Here is an 18,228-nt window from a genome sequence, read left to right as displayed (position 1 = left end):
CTCAAACCTCCTTCAACTCTCTGTGGCAATGCCCCTCTGCCTTCCCTTTGGGAAGGATCTCCTGCCACAGGACTCAGGGACCCTGCTCCATCCTAATTCCTTATCCTTAAACCTGAGCGCATGGTTCTTGGCATGGAGCTAACCTGTCCAGTCACTTCTCCTGTCTAGCTGGAAACCTACTACTTGCAAAACTTACATTCATAAGTGGAAATGCTTCCATTCCAGGTGTTCTCTTCACTCCTCTTCTCAAGCATCAGGAGCTCTGCTCTACAAGATCCTAGATGACTTGTTGGATTTAAAGACACAGGGTTTATCAATGAGTTCAGTCAGAGTACATTTGGCCACTATTGTGGTCTTCCACTTGCCCACCAAGGGCTTCTCAGTTTTTGCCCATCCTCCTACAACCAGATTCCTTATGGGCTCATACAACTTGTTGCCTCCAGTACAGAGCCAGGGCCCCCAGTGGGACCTTAATGTGGTTCTCAATGCCCTGAGGAAACCCCCTTTTGAAACGATGGCTTCCTGCTCTCTCCTCCACCTCTCCCTCAATATTTCATTCTATATAGCCATCACTTCAGCTAGACAAATGGAAGAACTGGGTGCTCTCATGGCAGACCCACCATTTGCTACTTTCTACAGAGATGAAGTTACACTACGTGTTGTGATAACTGGGCCTACACATTTAATTGTAAGGTGAACTGGTGAAAAGTAGGTAAAGGTTATCACAACAGTCCCCATTCTAGCTTCCTCCCTAAGGCCTCTTTGGAATACCATATTAATCAGGAAATCTGTCTACCAGTGTTCTGTCCAAAGCCTCATGCCTCCAGCCTATATACAATAGATCTTAGGAGGGCTCCCGGCTTCCACCTGGGCAGACTAAGACCTTCAGGGCCTCTCCTAGACTATTTGTATCTTTTGCAGATATGAAGTGACAGTCCATTTCCACATGAAGACTGACAAAGTGGGTCTTGGGTTGCATCTTAATGTGCTGTGAGACTGCTGGAATACCACCTCCTCACAGAGTGACAGCACACTCCAGTAGGGCTCAGTCCACATCTATAGCCCTTGTGAAAGATGTTCCCATAGTTGAACTCTGCAGGACTGCAACTTGGTCCTCTGTCCATACCTTTGCCAAGCATTACACTATCTTACCTGCTTCTGGAGCTGACATGTTTGGTGACGCAGTCCTCCACACTGCCTTGGATCTGCTTCCTCAGTATCCACTTCCGTGTTCAGTTACTGCTTAGGTATCTCCTATGGTGAAGCACCATAGGGACATATACTCAAAGAAGGAGCGGTTACTTACCTGTACAGTAACTTGAGTTCTTTGAGATGTTTTGACCCTATGGGTGCTCCACCTCCCTCCCTCCTTCCTCTCTGCTGCAGAAACTCCGGCTTTGCAATTGAGAAGGAATTGAATGGTGATAGGGCCATGCCTCCCTATATGCCCTTGTATGGGAACACAAGGAGCTGCTGTGTGAAGACTTGGGCCCACAGACACTGCTGTACTGTCTCTAGTGAAAAGCAGACAGGCCTGCACTCATCCTATGGTGGAGCATCCACAGGGGCAAAACATCTCTAAGAACTCAAGTTACTGTACATGTAAGTAACCTCTGCTTTCCTTTCCTTTGGGCTGAGGTGGCATTTGGGATTGATCAGGGATCATACCAGGGGTTATCACTCATGCTCCTACTCTTCTTGTGTCTCCTCCAGTTCCTTCAGGACACTCTGGATGCCTTGTTCTCAATTATGATGGAGAATTCAGCCACGGATGTCTATGATACACTCATCTTTGATGCCCTAGTAAGTAGGTTCCTGTTTCCCCCCGCCCAGCCCTGAACATGGGTGGTGCTAGGCCAGACCCGGCACCTCTCTACGCTCCCACCAATTGAGCTACCTACTGCCAGACTCATTCAATTGTTTACACTCTCACTAGCTCATTCTCCCATCTCTACACCAATGGGAGGCAGTGCACTTTATTCTCCGTGGCAGTGGGCAGTTCTGACCCAACAGAGGAACTACCAGTGATGTCTAAAACAAATTCCTCAAAAACAGGCGAGATCACAGACTGGGAGAAAAGACTGAGGAGACTCTTGAGATATCTAGCACAGGATTTCATAGATAATCAATTGGAATATAAATATTGTACTTACATTTCAGTGTATAGTACATAGAAGAATATAAACAAGCCATTGTATGAAATTTTAGTTTGTACTGACTTCGCTAGTGCTTTTTATGTTGTCTGTTGTAGGTAAATATTTAAATGAGTTGATGTACCCCATGGAAGACCTCTGCGTATCCCCAGGGGTACATGTACCCCTGGTTGAGAACCATCCATGCTGAGGCAGAATTAAGTATACATAGACCATCCATGACAGATGTTTGTCTAACCTGCTCCTAAAAACCTCCAATAACAGAGATTCCACAGCCTCCATAGATAAGTAATGGAACAGATTATCTGTTTTTAGAGTTGGAAAGATTTTCCTAATATCTAACCTAAATCTTCCTTGCTGCAAACTAAGCCAATTATTTCTTGTCCTACTTTTCGTGGACATGGAGAACAATTGTTCTTCTTTGAATGGATGCAGATGTGTATTCCACTCAGGTACGTGCGTGTGCAGTGTACCAGAGCCAGAAGTCTTTTCATAGAATCATAGAACTTAAGATCAGAAGGGACCATTATGATCATCTAGTCTGACCTCCCGCAAGATGCAGGCCACAAAAGCTGACCCACCCACTCCTGAAATAATTCTCTCCCTTGACTCAGCTGTTGAAGTCCCCAAATCCTGATTTAAAGACTTCAAGTAGCAGATAATCCTCCAGCAAGTGACCCCTGCCCCATGCTGTGGAGGAAGGCGAAAAACCTCCAGGGACACTGCCAATCTACCCTGGAGGAAAATTCCTTCCCAACCCCAAATATGGCGATCAGCTGAACCCCGAGCATGCGGGCAAGACTCTCCAGCCAGACACTCAGGAAAAAGACTTTCAATATCCCAACATTGACCCTCGGTACTAATTACCAGTGGTCGCACGTTATTGACCTATTGACTAAATCACATTATCCTATCAAACCATTCCCTCCATAAACTTATCAAGCTTAATCTTAAAGCCAGAGAGGTCCTTCGCCCCCACTGTTTCCCTCAGTAGGCTGTTCCAGAATTTCACTCCCCTGATGGTTAGAAACCTTCGTCTAATTTCAAGCCTAAACTTCCCGACTGCCAATTTATATCCATTTGTTCTCGTGTCCACATTAGTACTGAGCTGAAATAATTCCTCTCCCTCCCTGGTATTTATCCCTCTGATATATTTAAAGAGTGCAATCATATCTCCTCTCAACCTTCTTTTGGTTAAGGAAAACAAACCGAGCTCCTCAAGTCTCCTTTCATACGACAGGCTTTCCATTCCTCGGATCATTCTAGTGGCCCTTCTTTGTACCTGTTCCAGTTTGAATTCATCCTTCTTAAACATGGGAGACCAAAACTGCACACAGTACTCCAAATGAGGTCTCACCAACGCCTTGTATAACGGGACTAGCACCTCCTTATCTCTATTAGAAATACCTCGCCTAATGCATCCCAAGACCGCATTAGCTTTTTTAATTGCCGACTCATAGTCATCCTGCGGTCAACCAGGACTCCGAGGTCCTTCTCCTCTTCCGTTACTTCCAACTGGTGCGTCCCCAGCTAATAACTAAAATTCCTGTTAGTCATCCCTAAATGCATAACCTTACACTTCTCACTATTGAATTTCATCCTATTACTAATACTCCAGTTTACAAGGTCATCCAAATCTCCCTGGAGGATATCCCGATCCTTCTCCGAATTGGCAATACCTCCCAACTTCGTGTCATCCGCAAACTTTTGCAGCATTACCTATTGTCAAAGTGCCTGCAGTAACTCAAGATGTGAGTACCAACCTCAGTGCAGACTGCTGGGAACCAGGTCACAAATCCCAAATTGGTTATGAGCTTTATACTTAAATTTCACCAACCAATTATCAGCTATAAACTCCTCAGGCACTATAACAGCCTAACCATGGAGTGACAAACGGTCCTGTTGGGCACTTGAAACTGTCTCACCTACCTTTGTGATAGGTGGTCCCTTACACCAAAAATTATAGTAATATTCAGGTTACTTCCAGTCCCAAAAGACCAGTCACTTACCACAGGTCAGTTGCACCTTAGATCTCACACCAAAGACAATGCTTGTAGCCAGTCCTATAATAAACTATATTAAGATTTATTATATAGGAAAAGGAAATGAGAGTTATTTACAGGATTAAAGCAAGCAAATATATATGCACACAAATTATTTCCAATCTTACATTTCAAAAGGTAATAGAAGCTTCTGTAATAAGCAAGCTCTATATGTTCTTTAGGCTAATCCAGGCTAAGAAGCTGGGGATCCTTTGCTTATACCTAGAAACCTTGTCCCCTAGAGTCCAAGCAGCACAGAGATATAGTTCCTTCTCAGTAGGGGTTTTTATGTCCAGCACTTCACACTAGTTAATGTCTCTCTCCTATCTGGTGATTTACACAGCTACAGAGGCTCCCAACACAACCAATCAACTATTACCTTACGATATCAGATACAGATATTATAAGTCAGATTAATGCAGGCAGCAATTCACAAACATTCAATCAAGTCTAAACACTAAACACATTCTTATAATTTTAATACTTATTTTAACAGCACTAATACACAGCTGAGCCAGACGGATTCAAGGTGTGTATTTGTCAGGTTTTCATACTTGCATGGGGACCTTGGCATAAGCTGGCACCTGGTCTGTCAGTGTCACACCCACCATGGCAGTGCCTTATACCTCCTTGTGGCAACTCTTGAAGGTGTAAGTGTAGTACCACCCTAGTCCCCCTCAGTTCCTTCTAATGGCCAGTGGCCACAGTCAGAATACCCCATGTAGTTCTTACTTCGTTTTGCTGCTCATAGCTAGTTTAGCTTCTTCCTGAAAATAGTTGCAATAAGTAGCAAGTAGTACCTGTAGTTAGATTTTATTTAAAGCTTTTCAGTTTATTTAATAGTTACTAGTTAGGCTTAGTGGGATGTGGAGCACTGAGGGCATGCAGCATTTTACAGGCTTCAAGCACTGCCTTTTGTGTGGGGTTACTAGTTGTAACAGTGAGGGACACACCAAGGGGAGGTGTAACGTCTGCCACATCTTCAAAAAGTGAGTGGAGATTGCCAGGGATCTGTGCTTCCAGCAGGACCTCCTTGAACAAGCCACGAGGCTTGCTTTGGCAACAAAACCAGTGCCAGATAGCTCTGTCCATCCTCATTTGTCCACCAACCTTGTGGAAACCCAGGGTAGACCGCTGGACTCTGACTCCTTTCCAAGAAGGAGAGGTGGTTCATCCTCTCCTGGGGTTCCTCGCAAGACAACCCAAAAGATGAAAAGAGGTCGTTCTTCGAGGGCTTGCTCATATCCATTCCAGTCAGGTGTGTGTGCGCCGCATGCACAGTTCGCTGGAAGATTTTTCCCCAGCAGCATCTGTCGGGTCGGCTCTGGAGCCCCCTAGAGTCATGCCTTCATGGCACCACATATAAGGCCCCGCCACCTCTCCAGTTCCTTCTTACCGCCAGTGACCGTCGTCGGAGTGTTTCATCTCTCGTGTTCAACGAGCGATCCTCTAGCGTAGTTTTCTGTAAATAGTTAAAGATAGTTTTAAAAAAAATTACAGTTAGTTAGATATTTGGACTTGGGGTATAGGGCGGTGTTTCCCTCCCCCATTTCCCTGTCCCTCTCCTGGGCCTGGGGCATGCCTCGGACCCAGGGGTTTAAGCTGTGTGGGGTTTGCCAGAAGCCTGTGCCCAAGGGCGACCCACACTCGGCTTGTCTAAAGTGCTTAGGGGAGGTCCTATCAAACAGACAGGTGTAAGATCTGTAGGAGTTTTTGCCCTCACACGAAGAAAGAGATTCAAGTTACTGCTAATGGAAGGCGCTCGCCACCCTCAGTCTGAGTCGAGCCCTATGGACATGGCACCGGGCTCCTCAGCATCAGTGTGCAACACTCCGGCTTCAGTCCAGAAGGAGCTGAGGAACGACTCTGGGGTCAGAGACCCTCAGCACCGGCACTCCCCAGGCACAGGATCAGTCTCGGCACCGCTCACAGTCTCCTGTCCCAAAGAAGCAGCACAGGAAGAATGATAGAGGGCACTCTCCTTCCCATGCAAGGGAACAGGAACCACCCAAGGGAGGGTGGCTGGTGCAAGATTGCACTTCCCCTCCAGCTCAACAGCTGGCACCGTTGACTCCTGGCCCACGGGAGAGACTGTTGAGTTCGGTGCCACTGGGGAGACCCAGGTGGCAGATTTGGACCTCCCTTCCACACCCAAAACTTATGAGGCGGCAGAGGACCTGATAACTCCTGGTGATGCTGGGGATTAGCTCCAGGCTGATGCTCGTGATCTGCACACCAGCACTCTGTCTCTGCTCCCGCCTATAGCTCCTCTCTCAGTTCCCAGGATCGCAGCATCCTCCTCTCGACTCAGCCCCCCATCTGGGTCGTCATCTGTGTTTCCCCCTTCTGGGTGAGGTGTCTCTGTCCAATAGTCCAGCCAGTGGCAAGTGGAGGGGGACCTGGGCCTACCCACTTCTCTAGGTCCTAGCCCAGGGATCCTGTAGCTAGCAGCCTCCTGCTGCACCTCAAATTCCTTCCACGGCTGCTATGTCTCCCTGAGCCCCTTCTCTGTGGCCACAGCACCTTCTTTGCCCTCACCTAAGGACATTCAGCTGCTCTGTCCCAGGAGCCAGCCACTGCTCTGTCCAAGGGGCTTCCCGTTCTCTGCCCTCCAGGGACACGGTCCTTACTCCCCAGGCTCCCAGCAGCAACTGACCCTGCTGTGCCCTGCAGCTCCCTTTTATATAGACCAGCTGGACCCTGACTGGCTGTTCCGCACAGCCCCTCTCCTATTGGCTGCTTTCTACACAGCCTCCCTAGTGCTCTGTTAACCCCATCTCTGCCAGTGGGGTGCGGATGTCCCATCACAGGCACGTTGGCTCCCTGCAGCTCATTTCATGCTTGCTGCTGTCTCTGTGATCTTTACGATTCTGGATAGAAAGGAAGGGCTTAGGGCAGGCTCTGATATGAACACCCTCCCTTCGTACCCAGGGGTCAGGGACTGTCTCTGGTGATATTAACTCCCCCCCCATCCCCCCGCCCCGGGACTGGTTCTGTTAGCAGGAGACAATACCCCCAGTTCCACTTTCCAGGAGTTCTTTGACCTGGTTCCAAACTGCCGCTGACACCGGCTCGGATTCTCTCCCGCAGGTTTTCATTGTGGGGCTCATTGCTGACAGGAAGTTCCACCACTTCAATGCTGTCCTGGAGGCCTATATCCAGCAGCACTTCAGCGCCACACTGGCCTACAAGTAAGTGTCAGGTTGTGAACCTGCCTCTGCACACATGAGGGGCCCTCATTCCTGTCTCCTCCCATCCACTCCCCGCCAAGGAGCCAGCAGATCAGAAACCTGAGGGACAGTGGGATGCCATGGAGCTGTAGGTGTGAGGAGAACCCTGCAGTGCAGGAAGCTCCCCTTTCTTTTCACTGTTCTGCCTGCCAGGGGTCTGGCATTTGGAAACCTGAGTGTGACTCTTCATGGGCCCTGAACTCTCCAGTATATATGGAGTTCCCCTCAGACCAGGCTCTGTGGTAGGGAGGGTTAGATTTAAGAGGCATATTAACCTTCAGGCCCCGCTTCCCACATCTCTGTCTCCACTGTGCAGGAAGCTGATCTCAGTGCTGACGCAGTACGTGGACTCAGCCAGCCAAGGGGAGCCCTGTGAGTCGCTCTTACGCACCTTCAAAGCCTTGGAGTATATCTTCAAATTCATTGTCCGCTCCAGACACCTCTTTGCCCAGTAAGTGCCACTGATTATTTGCACTCACTTTCCAGTGCTTCTCCAGCAGCCAGGCCACAGTACAAGCTCAACAGGTCCAGGCCAGCTTAGTACTTGGATGTGAGACCTACAGGAAAAACTCAAGGTGTTGTAGGAAGTGGTGCTGGAGTAATGATGGTAGGGAGCAGTGTGCTGGAGGGGTGCTTTCCCTACTGCTGAGTTAATACTGACACCAGCGACCTAGCATGGTGCTGGGTGCTCTGCGCTGCGTGTGGTGCCACCTTTTGGATGTAAAGCAGAGATAATTTTCTTTCATGCTCACTACAATTCTCTGGCTCTTTTTGTAGATGTCACAGTGTTAATTAACCCATGTAATTAAATTTTGCTTTCCTGAAGTCCCCTTCTGTTTGCAGTTGGATACAGTGTTTTTTGACCTCCTGCCCTAAACTGTTGTGTTGCTGTGTCATGGTTAAACAGTTGTCATCTTCCACCCCAGGGCAGTTGAAATTCAGTACTGTGAGTGATCACCCTATACAGAGTCTGCAAAGGATGGTGTCTGGATAGCAGTTTAATCATTGTTAGAGTGGAGATTAACATTCAGTTACTTATTAAGCTGATTAATTCAATTTCCTCCCATTAATTTGTTGTTTGAAAGTATCTGATGCAATGTGGGGAATTTGTTTAATTTGTCATTGTGCAATAATCCATGGATCTGGTACAAGGGGTACTTCAGCCTGCTTGCAGCTTGTGGGAAGAACCAGACCTGTCTGCCACTAGCATCAGGAAAATGTTCTATCCCCAGAAATTCTGCCAGGGTTGCTCTACTCCCCAGTGACAGGTGGGCAGCTTTCCTCGTGTGGAACCTTTCTGAGGGAAAGTTGGCGTTTCAAGCTAACAGTTTGACTCAATACTTTATCTGTCTAATTTGCGGCTGTGTTCTAGGCTGTCTTTGGGGAGCTTTCCCCCTCAGCTTTCTTTCCCCTTCTAAGTTGTTGCAGCAACCAGTGTCTCTTCAGGCAGAGAGGTAGGCCAAGAAAGCCAAAGGCAAAAGGAAAGGTCTGTGTCTCCGACTTCTCCCCCTTCATTGAATATCTGGACAGGGAGCTTGGCCTTCTCTGTGTGGACAATGCAGCGTCCCCTTTACAGCCCCGTCCAGGTGGGGTTACCTCATGAGAACGGCATACTAGGTCATACCAAAGGTCCATAGTATCCTGTCTTCCAACAGTGGCCAGCACCAGGTGCCCCAGAGGGAATGAACACAACAGGGAATCATCAAGTGATCCATCCCCTGTCATCCAGTCCCAGCTTCTGGCAAACCGAGACTAGGGATACCATCCCTGCCCACTCTGGCTAATAGCCATGCAGGGACCTACCCTCCATGAATTTATCTAGTTCTTTTTTGAACCCTGTTATAGTCTTGACCTTCACGACATCCTCTGGCAGTGGGTTCCACAGGTCGACTGTGCGTTGTGTGAAGGAATACTTCCTTTTGTTTGTTTCAAACCTGCTGCCTCTTAACCTTATGCTGAAATCCCTAAAGTGGGCACTAGCAGCCACCATCCTGCTCAGCTCAGCTGCCCTCTTTCCTTCCCTCTGTCCCTCCCCTCAGGCCATAGATGGAGAACACTGGATGCAGCATTGACAATGCTAGAGTGTGGTAAGGGGCCTTTAGGCCCAGCCCCCTCCCCCTGCTGCCATCCTATAACAGGCCTCTCAGAAGTTCCCAGGGAAATGCAGACCCATTTGTCCCATGTAGACCCTGTACAGTAGAGAGGGTTAGAGCTTCTGGGGAGACCATTCTCAAACCTCAGTCCTTTCCTTGAGAGACCCTGAACGTGTCCCTGGGCAGGAGGGGAGCCAATACATTTGCCCTCAAAGAGGCCAGGGAGAACACTAATCACCTGAAATATTTTTGGTTCATGGGCCAGTTACTCAAAAGGAGAAATAAATAAATTCATCAGCACCTGCTCCTCCTGCTCCCCCTTGTGGAGCGCAGCATGGCAGCATGATGGTTCTTGGGGTAGCCAAAGCTGTGGGTCCTCGTTACCCCCTTCCTCCAGCTTGACGAAGTCTTGCTGGTGCTCAGCTGGGTGCCACCCCCCTAACACCATCAGCCAGTTAGCTATTCAAGCGCTCTCCTCGGGGCTAGCCCAGCCCGCACTTTGCCTGGCAGGTTAACAGTAGGTGCACCCAGTCCCTGAGTCCCTTTGAGTCCTTCCCTGTGATATCCAGCCCCTGACACTGGCTACTCACAGAATTACCAGGTCCACAGCTCCCAAAGTAACAGAACACAGCAGCGTGTGTGAGTCAGCTCAGGGTCAGCACTTTGCTCAACATCACAGCACTGAGATTTATAGTGAAAGCCAGGGGCAGCTCTAGGCACCAGCAAAGCAAGCACCTGCTTGGGGCAGCCCATTCGCAGGGGCGGCAGGGATCCAGCCTGGGAGCTGAGAACCAACAGGGGGCTCTGGGAGCTGTAGTTCCTTGGTTAGCTCCCTGCCTAGAGAGCCAGCCCTGGAGCAGGGGCAGAACTACATTTCCCAGCATTCCCTTGGCCACTACCAACTGGAAAGGAAGGAGGGGGACCTCATGCGGCAGCGTGCTGTGAGTGGAGAGTGGTAGGGAGACCAGATTTTAACATTCAAAAACCAGGACACTCCAGGGGGAGGGAGGGTAGCTCCACCCTGCCACCATCCACTCCCTCCGACTGCCCCCCACAGAAACCCCAACCCCCCCGCTCCCTGTCTCCTGATCACCCCCTCCCGGACCCCTGCCCCTAACTGCCCCCCAGGACCCCACCCCCTATCTAAGCGCCGCTGGTCCTTGTCCCCTGGTTGCCCCCTCCCAGGACCCCTGCCCCTAACTGCCCCTTGGGACCCCACCCCCTATCTAAGCCTCCCTTCTCCTTGTCCCCAACTGCCCCCTTCTGAGACCCCCCCAACTTCCCCCCAGGACCCCACCCCCTACCTGTCCCCCGACAAACCCCTGGGACTCCCATGCCTATCCAACCGCTGCCTGTCCCCGGACGGCCCCCCTGAACCCCTGATCCATCTAACCCCCCCTTCTCCCTGCCCCTGACTGCCCCCCCTACTCCCTGTCCCTTGACTGCCCCCCCGTAACCTCCTACCCCTTCTCCAACCCCCCAGCCCCCTTACCATGCCACTCAGACCAGCGTGTCTGTCTCTGCGCAGCGCCAGGCATGCTGCTGCACACATGCCGCCCCGCGGAGCCCACAGCCCCCCCCCCCCCCCCCCACCCAGCACCTGCCTTCCAGATTTGAACACCTCAAAATTCAGGAGTGCTCAAGCTCAGTTTGGGCAGCTGTTACTTCATTTCTCCCAAATCAAATATACTGATCCACTATAACTTGCTGTAGAAAAAGTAGGATAAAATTGAGCAAGAAATGCTTCCCAGTGGTTATTAGGACTGGAATTGCTATTTTCAACAGCCATTGCCTTTTTTGTTTGTTTGTTTGTTTGTTTAAAAGGAAGACAGTGATATTGCACTGGCAAATTCCCCATAGAAAGAAAGAGTGGAACAAAAGAATAATAAAGGCACCTCAACTTTTCCTCATTTATGGAGGACAGTCTTATAATATGCATCCAGATATCCTCCAATCACACAAGCTGAAAATTGTTCCACTTTACTGCAGCTCTGTAACCATATGGGAACCAATCCTGTCAGTGTTTTGTGCACAACCAAAATTCCTGCTGAATGACCCGCCCTGGGAGCGAGTTACCAGTGACCCAGGGCTGTGGTGGAAGGAGGGTGCAGGTGGGGGAGGGGGGAGAGCCCAGGGCTGGGGCGGCAGGAGGTGTGTGTGGGGGGCACTGGTGGGGGGGAAGGGGGAAGCCCAGTGCTGGGGCGGCAGGGGGTGTGTGGGGGGGGGGGGGGAGAGCCCAGGGCTGGAGCGGCAGCGGGGTGGGGGGGGGGCACGGGTCGGGAGAAAGGGGGACGCCCAGCGCTGGGGCGACAGGGTGTGTGTGTGGGGGGCACTGGTGGGGGGGAAGGGGGAAGCCCAGCGCTGGGGCGGCAGGGAGTGTGTGTGGGGGGGGAGAGCCCAGGGCTGGGGCGGAAGGAGGGTGCAGGTGGGGGAGGGGGGAGAGCCCAGGGCTGGGGCGGCAGGAGGTGTGTGTGGGGGGCACTGGTGGGGGGGAAGGGGAAAGCCCAGCGCTGGGGCAGCAGGGTGTGTGTGGGGGGGGGGGGAGAGCCCAGGGCTGGAGCGGCAGCGGGGTGGGGGGAGGGCACTGGTAGGGAGAAAGGGGGAAGCCCAGCGCTGGGGCGGCAGGGTGTGTGTGTGTGGGGGGGGGAGAGCCCAGGGCTGGGGCAGCAGGGGGGTGTGGGGAGGAGCCCAGGGCTGGGACGGGGGGGCAGCCAACAATTTTTTTGCTTGGGGCGACAAAAACCTAGAGCCAGCCCTGGTGAAAACACACGTAAGTTTATTATCAAAGATTTAAGAATATTGGAAACAAATGGTTACATATCAAACAAAATCATAATATGCTTTCTGAAGAGGAAACTTCACTAACAGGTTAACCTCCTGTCTAAAAAAGTTGATCTCACCCAAAGGCCTCTGCAGCATCTTCAGTGAAACTTTAGATCCTGTTTTCATGAATGCAAATGCACTGTCCATTTATGTACTAGGTACAGGATGAAGAGGTGTCTTTCTCTTTTAAATATACCCCCATTGTTCATTGTCTTGACTCATAGTCAGGATAACCTCCCATGGCTTGTTTTTTTCCTGTGTGCTCTTTTTCTGTTGATTTCACATCTCTTTGTATGTAAATGGACACCTGTTGTGTTAGCTTACAATGCTTAATTTACATTCTGACAAAGAGAGAGGAATAAACATCTCTTGTCTGAGAGAAACCTGAGTTTTTTACCTTTGCTGGTGACTAATAAATTGATATAGATTTGAAAACATATTTTGAGTATATATACATAACTCCTTACAGAGTAGCTTTACATACATTTCACAATGGCCTTATAGGCCAGTGTAACACTGGCTTTCATTAGAGACCTCACATGGCATGCTTTGTGAGACTTGTGAGATTTCTGTAACTCCTCTGCTCCCCTGACATACGCACGCACACATCTTCCTTGTCAGGGGAGGAGGCTTAGAGTTAGAGGATCAAAATAATAATGTATATTAGAACAAGCAGAAGGTAGACTCTTTGAGACACAGTGCTGTGAAACTGCTCAGATGGTCCGGGGTTACCAAGGTAAGCGTATCCACCTCATGCTCCTTGGGAAGATATAAGAGAGAACTGGGAAATTCTAGCCACTCCTAAAAAACTGTGAAGGTACCTGCCTGTCATCCCCAGCTGCCACAGCAGATTGCCATACCCTAATAACCAGTCTGTTGTGCCCAGCTGGTGCTGCAGGTTGCAATGCTTCCTCACCTCCTCCTCTCGTCAGCAGTTGACTGTGGAGTGATGAGATGGAGAGCAGCCCAGATGTGGAAGAACAAGCAGGTGCTAAGGGCCCCCTTGGACCACCATTTACTTAATTCTAGCCCCCCAGCCTCCATTTTATAAGGCCAAAAAGTTCTTTAGTGTGCCCCAATTCAGATTCAACCTGGTGTCACTACTAAATGTGTCTATATTTCCTGGTTGGAGATTCAGTCATCTGAAAGAGTGGGCTTCTCACTCTACAGGCCGTTCACAGGCAGCCATGTCTGGGCAGGGTCACCTTAAGCCCCCAACCCTGGGCATGAACGCTCTCAGGCAGCATCAGAACGAGAGAGAGAGAGAGAGAGAGGAATTATGAGGTGTCATCTTACATCTTAAGGGCAGTACTAAAAAGGGTGGGCTGCACTACAGGTGGTACCACTCCGAACTTAAACATCTTACAGCTTATGCACCGTCTCTCTGAAAAGATAGTGGGATGTATATTTGTTTCATGCTAGTGTATGGGGCTTTGCTGACTAAGAGCAGATGCCCAAGCAAATCAGTTCTCAGTTTGTTTGGTACTACAGTGGGACACTTTTCTGAAAACCGAGACTAATCAGTCAGAATACTCAGAAAAGTCAAGTTAGAATCCTGGTCCTTGACAGATACAATAGAAAAGAATAACGGTCAAATGGAAAAGTTGAAATGGTCCCTGAAGTAGAACAGGAGAGAATACCACTTTGCAAGGGGTAACTAGAGAAAGTCCAGGGTACTGAGGCAAAGTCAGAACAGTTATCTCAGAGCAATCTACATAGCTCCTACCCATGCAGAGTTAGACCTCCAGATTGGTGTCAGGAACACCTGGCTACATAGACCTTTGGACAAAATAAGGTTACTGGTCATTGTCCAGAGGGAGTACCTTATGGAGCTGTGCGAGAGCCACAGGCTCTGTTTTGACCACCCCCAATCTTGAATACCCCAAGGAAACACCAGGACAGGTAGGAAACCATTCATCCTCCACTTCATTGTGGAGCTATGTAATCCATGCATTCTCCATCAAGGGCAGTTCTCTCTCCATCCTAGCTTTGAGAATTAAGGAGCAAGGAAGGAGGGCTCTGCCTGAAACATCTGAACAAGTTCTTCTTCGAGTGCTTGCTCATATCGATTCCAATTAGGTGTGTGCGCGCCGCGTGCACGTTTGTCGGAAGATTTTTACCCTAGCAACCCTCGGTGGGTTGGCTGGGCGCCCCCTGGAGTGGCGCTGCTATAGCGCTGAATATATACCCCTGCCGACCCAACGGCCCCTCAGTTCCTTCTTACCGCCTGTGTCGGTTGTTGGAACAGTGGAGCACGGCTTAGCTGACCTCCACTTCCCTAGCTACTTGTAGTTCTCTCATTAATTCTTGTGTATATAGTTCAGATTTATATAGTTGTAGTTAACTTTATTCGTTTGTACTATAGTTAGTGTATATAGTTCAGAGGGGTTCGGGGATTATCCCCTTCCCCACACCTGATGCTGGGGCCTATGCCTGGTTCACCGGGTTTCAAACTGTGCTCGGCCTGTCACAAGCTGATGCCGACAGGAGATCCCCACGACTCCTGTCTTAAGTGCCTCGGGGAATCTCACCTAACAGATAAGTGCCGCATTTGTAAGGCCTTTAAGCCGAGAACAAAAAAGGAGCGGGACTTTCGTCTCAAGCAGCTCCTGATGGAGGCAGCTCTTACTCCTCCGCCCTCGGCACCGAGCGCTGGACAGTCTTCACGAAGCGCTCCTTCGGCACCGGATCGCACCGGTACTGCCAAGGCCTCTCGGTACCGGCCGTCGCCGGCACCGACGTCCGCTCGGCACTGATCCCTCTCCCCGAGGGCGAAGAGGCACAAGACTCCTGCAGTGTCCGCACCGCCTGCTCCGCAGCCCGAGCGCTCTACTAAGTCGGACCGCCCGGCACCGACACCTGCCGTGACACCGACAACATCGGCACCGTCGATTCCGGCCACGCAAGAGCCGTCGAGTCCGGTGCCTGAAAGCTCCCCGGTGCGAGCCATGGTTGAGCTCACTATTCCCTCCATGCCGGAGACATTTTCCCATGGCAAGGGAGTTGATTGCAAGGACGGAGTCTGCGCTGCCTCAACCCCCGGCACTGCTGGTGCGGGTTATACAGTCGATCGGCAAGCCTGCCTTGATCAGACCACCCTCTGTTGGCACCGCAGAGCGGCACCGTTCACGATCGCGGTCCCGCAGACGTTCTCGGTCCCGTCACCGATCCAGCTCCTGATGCCGCTCGCAGTCCTGGCACCGTTCTCCATTTCGGTACCGGTTGTACTCGCGGCACCGGTCAGTGTCCCGTTTGCTGGCCCGGTACACTCGGCACCGATCCAGCTCCCGGCACCGCTCCAGGCACCGTGACTCTCGTAGCCACTCCCGACGTCGAGCCTTGAGATCTCGGTCGACCTCCTGGCACCGTTCCGGTCGCAGGTCCCGATCTCACTCCCGGTACCGGTATGCCTCCCGGTACCGATCCCCGGTGCCATGTCGAGCGACGTCAGCTAGAGAGGGAAACTCTGCCCAGGGCTTTTCAGCTCCTCCATGGCCATCCAGACATGCATCAGTGTCGTCCCACGCGGGCAGTTCATACGCGCAGGACCGTGATTCGGATGTGCCCACCAGTGTCTTCCAGGAGCCCCAGGCCCAGGACCCTGGCCCCCATCAGGGTCATTCTGGACATCTTGGGCGTACCACCAGGCCCAAGGCGTACCTGTGATCCCATCCCGCTCTGTCCCGTCAGAGCACCGGGTGCCACAGGCGACAGTTAGCCGTCCCCCTCCGACCGGTACGGAGGAAGTCCCGGTTCAGCCTCCAGACTCCCAGATCCCACTGGAACAGGAGGTCGTCCAGGAGCACGAGTCCACGCAGGACCCGCTTGTCCCCGGCCTTTCTTCTTCCTCCTCTCCAGATGAGGCGGTGGCAGGAACATCCTCCTCGGGCCCTCCTCCAATCGACTTGAGGGCCCATCAGGACCTCCTGAGATGGGTGGCACTCAATATGAACCTCCAAGTGGAGGAAGTCTCGGAGATAGAGGATCCGGTCGTAGACATTCTGTCGGCTGACGCCCCCACTAGAGTGGCCCTACCGTTCATTCGGACGATCCAGGCCAATGCGGATACCATCTGGCAGTCTCCAGCCTCTATCCCGCCCGCGGCCAGGGGAGTCGAACGCAAGTACATGGTACCCTCCAGGGGGTACGAGTACCTATATGTACATCCTCCCCCCTGCTCCCTTGTCGTTCAGTCCATCAATGAGAGGGAACGCCATGGCCAGCAGGCACCAGCCCCTAAATCGAAGGAGGGTAGGCGAATGGACTTACTGGGCCGTAAGGTGTACTCGGCAGGGGCCCTGCAACTCCGCGTAGCAAACCAGCAAGCCCTGCTTAGCCACTACAATTACAACACCTGGGCGACGGTGGGCAAATTTACAGAGTTGCTTCCTCAGGACTCCCGTCAAGAGTTTGCTTCCCTCCTGGAAGAAGGGAAGAAAGTGGCGAGAACTTCCCTCCAGGCCTCGTTGGATGCAGCCGACTCTGCTGCTAGGACTCTGGCCTCGGGTGTTGCCATGAGGCGCATTTCATGGCTCCAGGTGTCGGGCCTTCCCCCGGAGCTGCAGCACACTATACAGGACTTGCCCTTCGATGGCAAAGGCCTGTTCTCTGAAAAAACTGACCCTAGGCTGCAAAGCCTAAAGGACAGCAGGGTCACTATGCGCTCTCTCGGCATGCACACGCCGGTGACTCAGCGCCGGCCTTTCCGTCCCTAGCCTCACCGCCCTTACCCTGCGCCTAGACAAAGACAGGACTTTGGCAGAAGGCGTGGCCGAGGTGGTCGTAAGCGTCAGTCAGGGCCCCAAGGGGGCCAAAATCAGGGTCCCTCTAAACCACCAGCGGGGCCAAAGCCAAACTTTTGAAGGCACGCCCGAGGACGGCGCACCAGTTATTACCCAGGATCCGTTCCCTCCCTTTTACAACCGCCTCTCCTTTTTCCTCCCTGCGTGGTCCCCTCTAACCTCAGATCGTTGGGTCCTACGCACGGTGGAACTTGGGTACTGCCTCCAGTTTATTTCGTCCCCCCCCCCCAGCCTCCATCCTCGTCCCTCTTCAGGGACCCCTCTCACGAGCAATTCCTCTTGCAAGAGGTGCGGATGCTCCTCGCCATCGGAGCTATAGAGGAGGTACCAAAGGACGAAAGGGGCAAGGGGTTCTACTCCCGCTATTTCCTAATCCCCAAGGCAAAGGGAGGTCTCAGACCTATCCTAGACCTGCGGGAACTCAACAAGTTCATAATAAAGCTGAAGTTCCACATGGTATCCCTGGGGACCATCATCCCCTCCTTGGATCCTGGAGACTGGTATGCCGCCCTTGATATGAAGGACGCGTATTTTTCACGTCACCATTTATCCTCCACACAGAAGGTACCTCCGGTTTGTGGCCAGCCGTCAACATTTCCAGTTTACGGTCCTTCTGTTTGGCCTCTCTACAGCCCCAAGAGTATTCACAAAGTGCATGGCTGTAGTCACTGCCTCCCTCTGCTGCCGTTGGATACACGTTCTTCCGTATCTAGACGATTGGCTGATTCGAGGGACCTCCGAGGCCCAAGTTACCCGTCATGTGGGCATCGTCAAGGACCTATTCCTGTGTCTAGGCCTGATGATCAATATAGAGAAATCCACTCTGATTCCCACACAGAGAATAGAATTCGCCTGCTTACCTTGGTTTCAGGCGATGGTAACAATTATACAAGGTCTACAGAACTTCCCAACAACTTTGGCTCGCACTTGCCTAGATCTCCTGGGTCACATGGCTGCCTGCACGTTCATAGCCAAACATGCCAGGCTTCGCCTCCGTCCACTCCAATCGTGGCTCACCTTGCGTGCCAGGCGTTTCAGCAGCACCTACAAGGCCGTTGTGTCTCAGTGTTCACAGACAACACAAC

The 18,228-nt window shown here is 51.5% G+C and overlaps 1 protein-coding gene across 4 annotated transcripts in view; it reads left to right on the top strand.

The window, feature by feature from the left end:
• The window catches only part of LOC123370842 (dedicator of cytokinesis protein 2-like), a 336,056-nt gene that overhangs the window by 115,889 nt on the left and 201,939 nt on the right, over window positions 1–18,228 (top strand). For all 4 annotated transcript variants that reach the window (XM_045017656.1, XM_045017657.1, XM_045017655.1 and 1 more), the window contains 3 exons: window positions 1,714–1,803; window positions 7,286–7,386; window positions 7,742–7,876. In XM_045017656.1, coding sequence (XP_044873591.1) covers window positions 1,714–1,803; window positions 7,286–7,386; window positions 7,742–7,876 — 326 coding nt within the window. The remainder of the gene's footprint in view (window positions 1–1,713; window positions 1,804–7,285; window positions 7,387–7,741; window positions 7,877–18,228) is intronic.

Source organism: Mauremys mutica, chromosome 5 (assembly GCF_020497125.1).
Source record: "Mauremys mutica isolate MM-2020 ecotype Southern chromosome 5, ASM2049712v1, whole genome shotgun sequence".
NCBI lineage: Eukaryota > Metazoa > Chordata > Testudines > Geoemydidae > Mauremys > Mauremys mutica.
The sequence above is the reverse complement of the archived record's forward strand: the minus strand, read 5'-3'. Positions and strand labels throughout refer to the sequence as shown.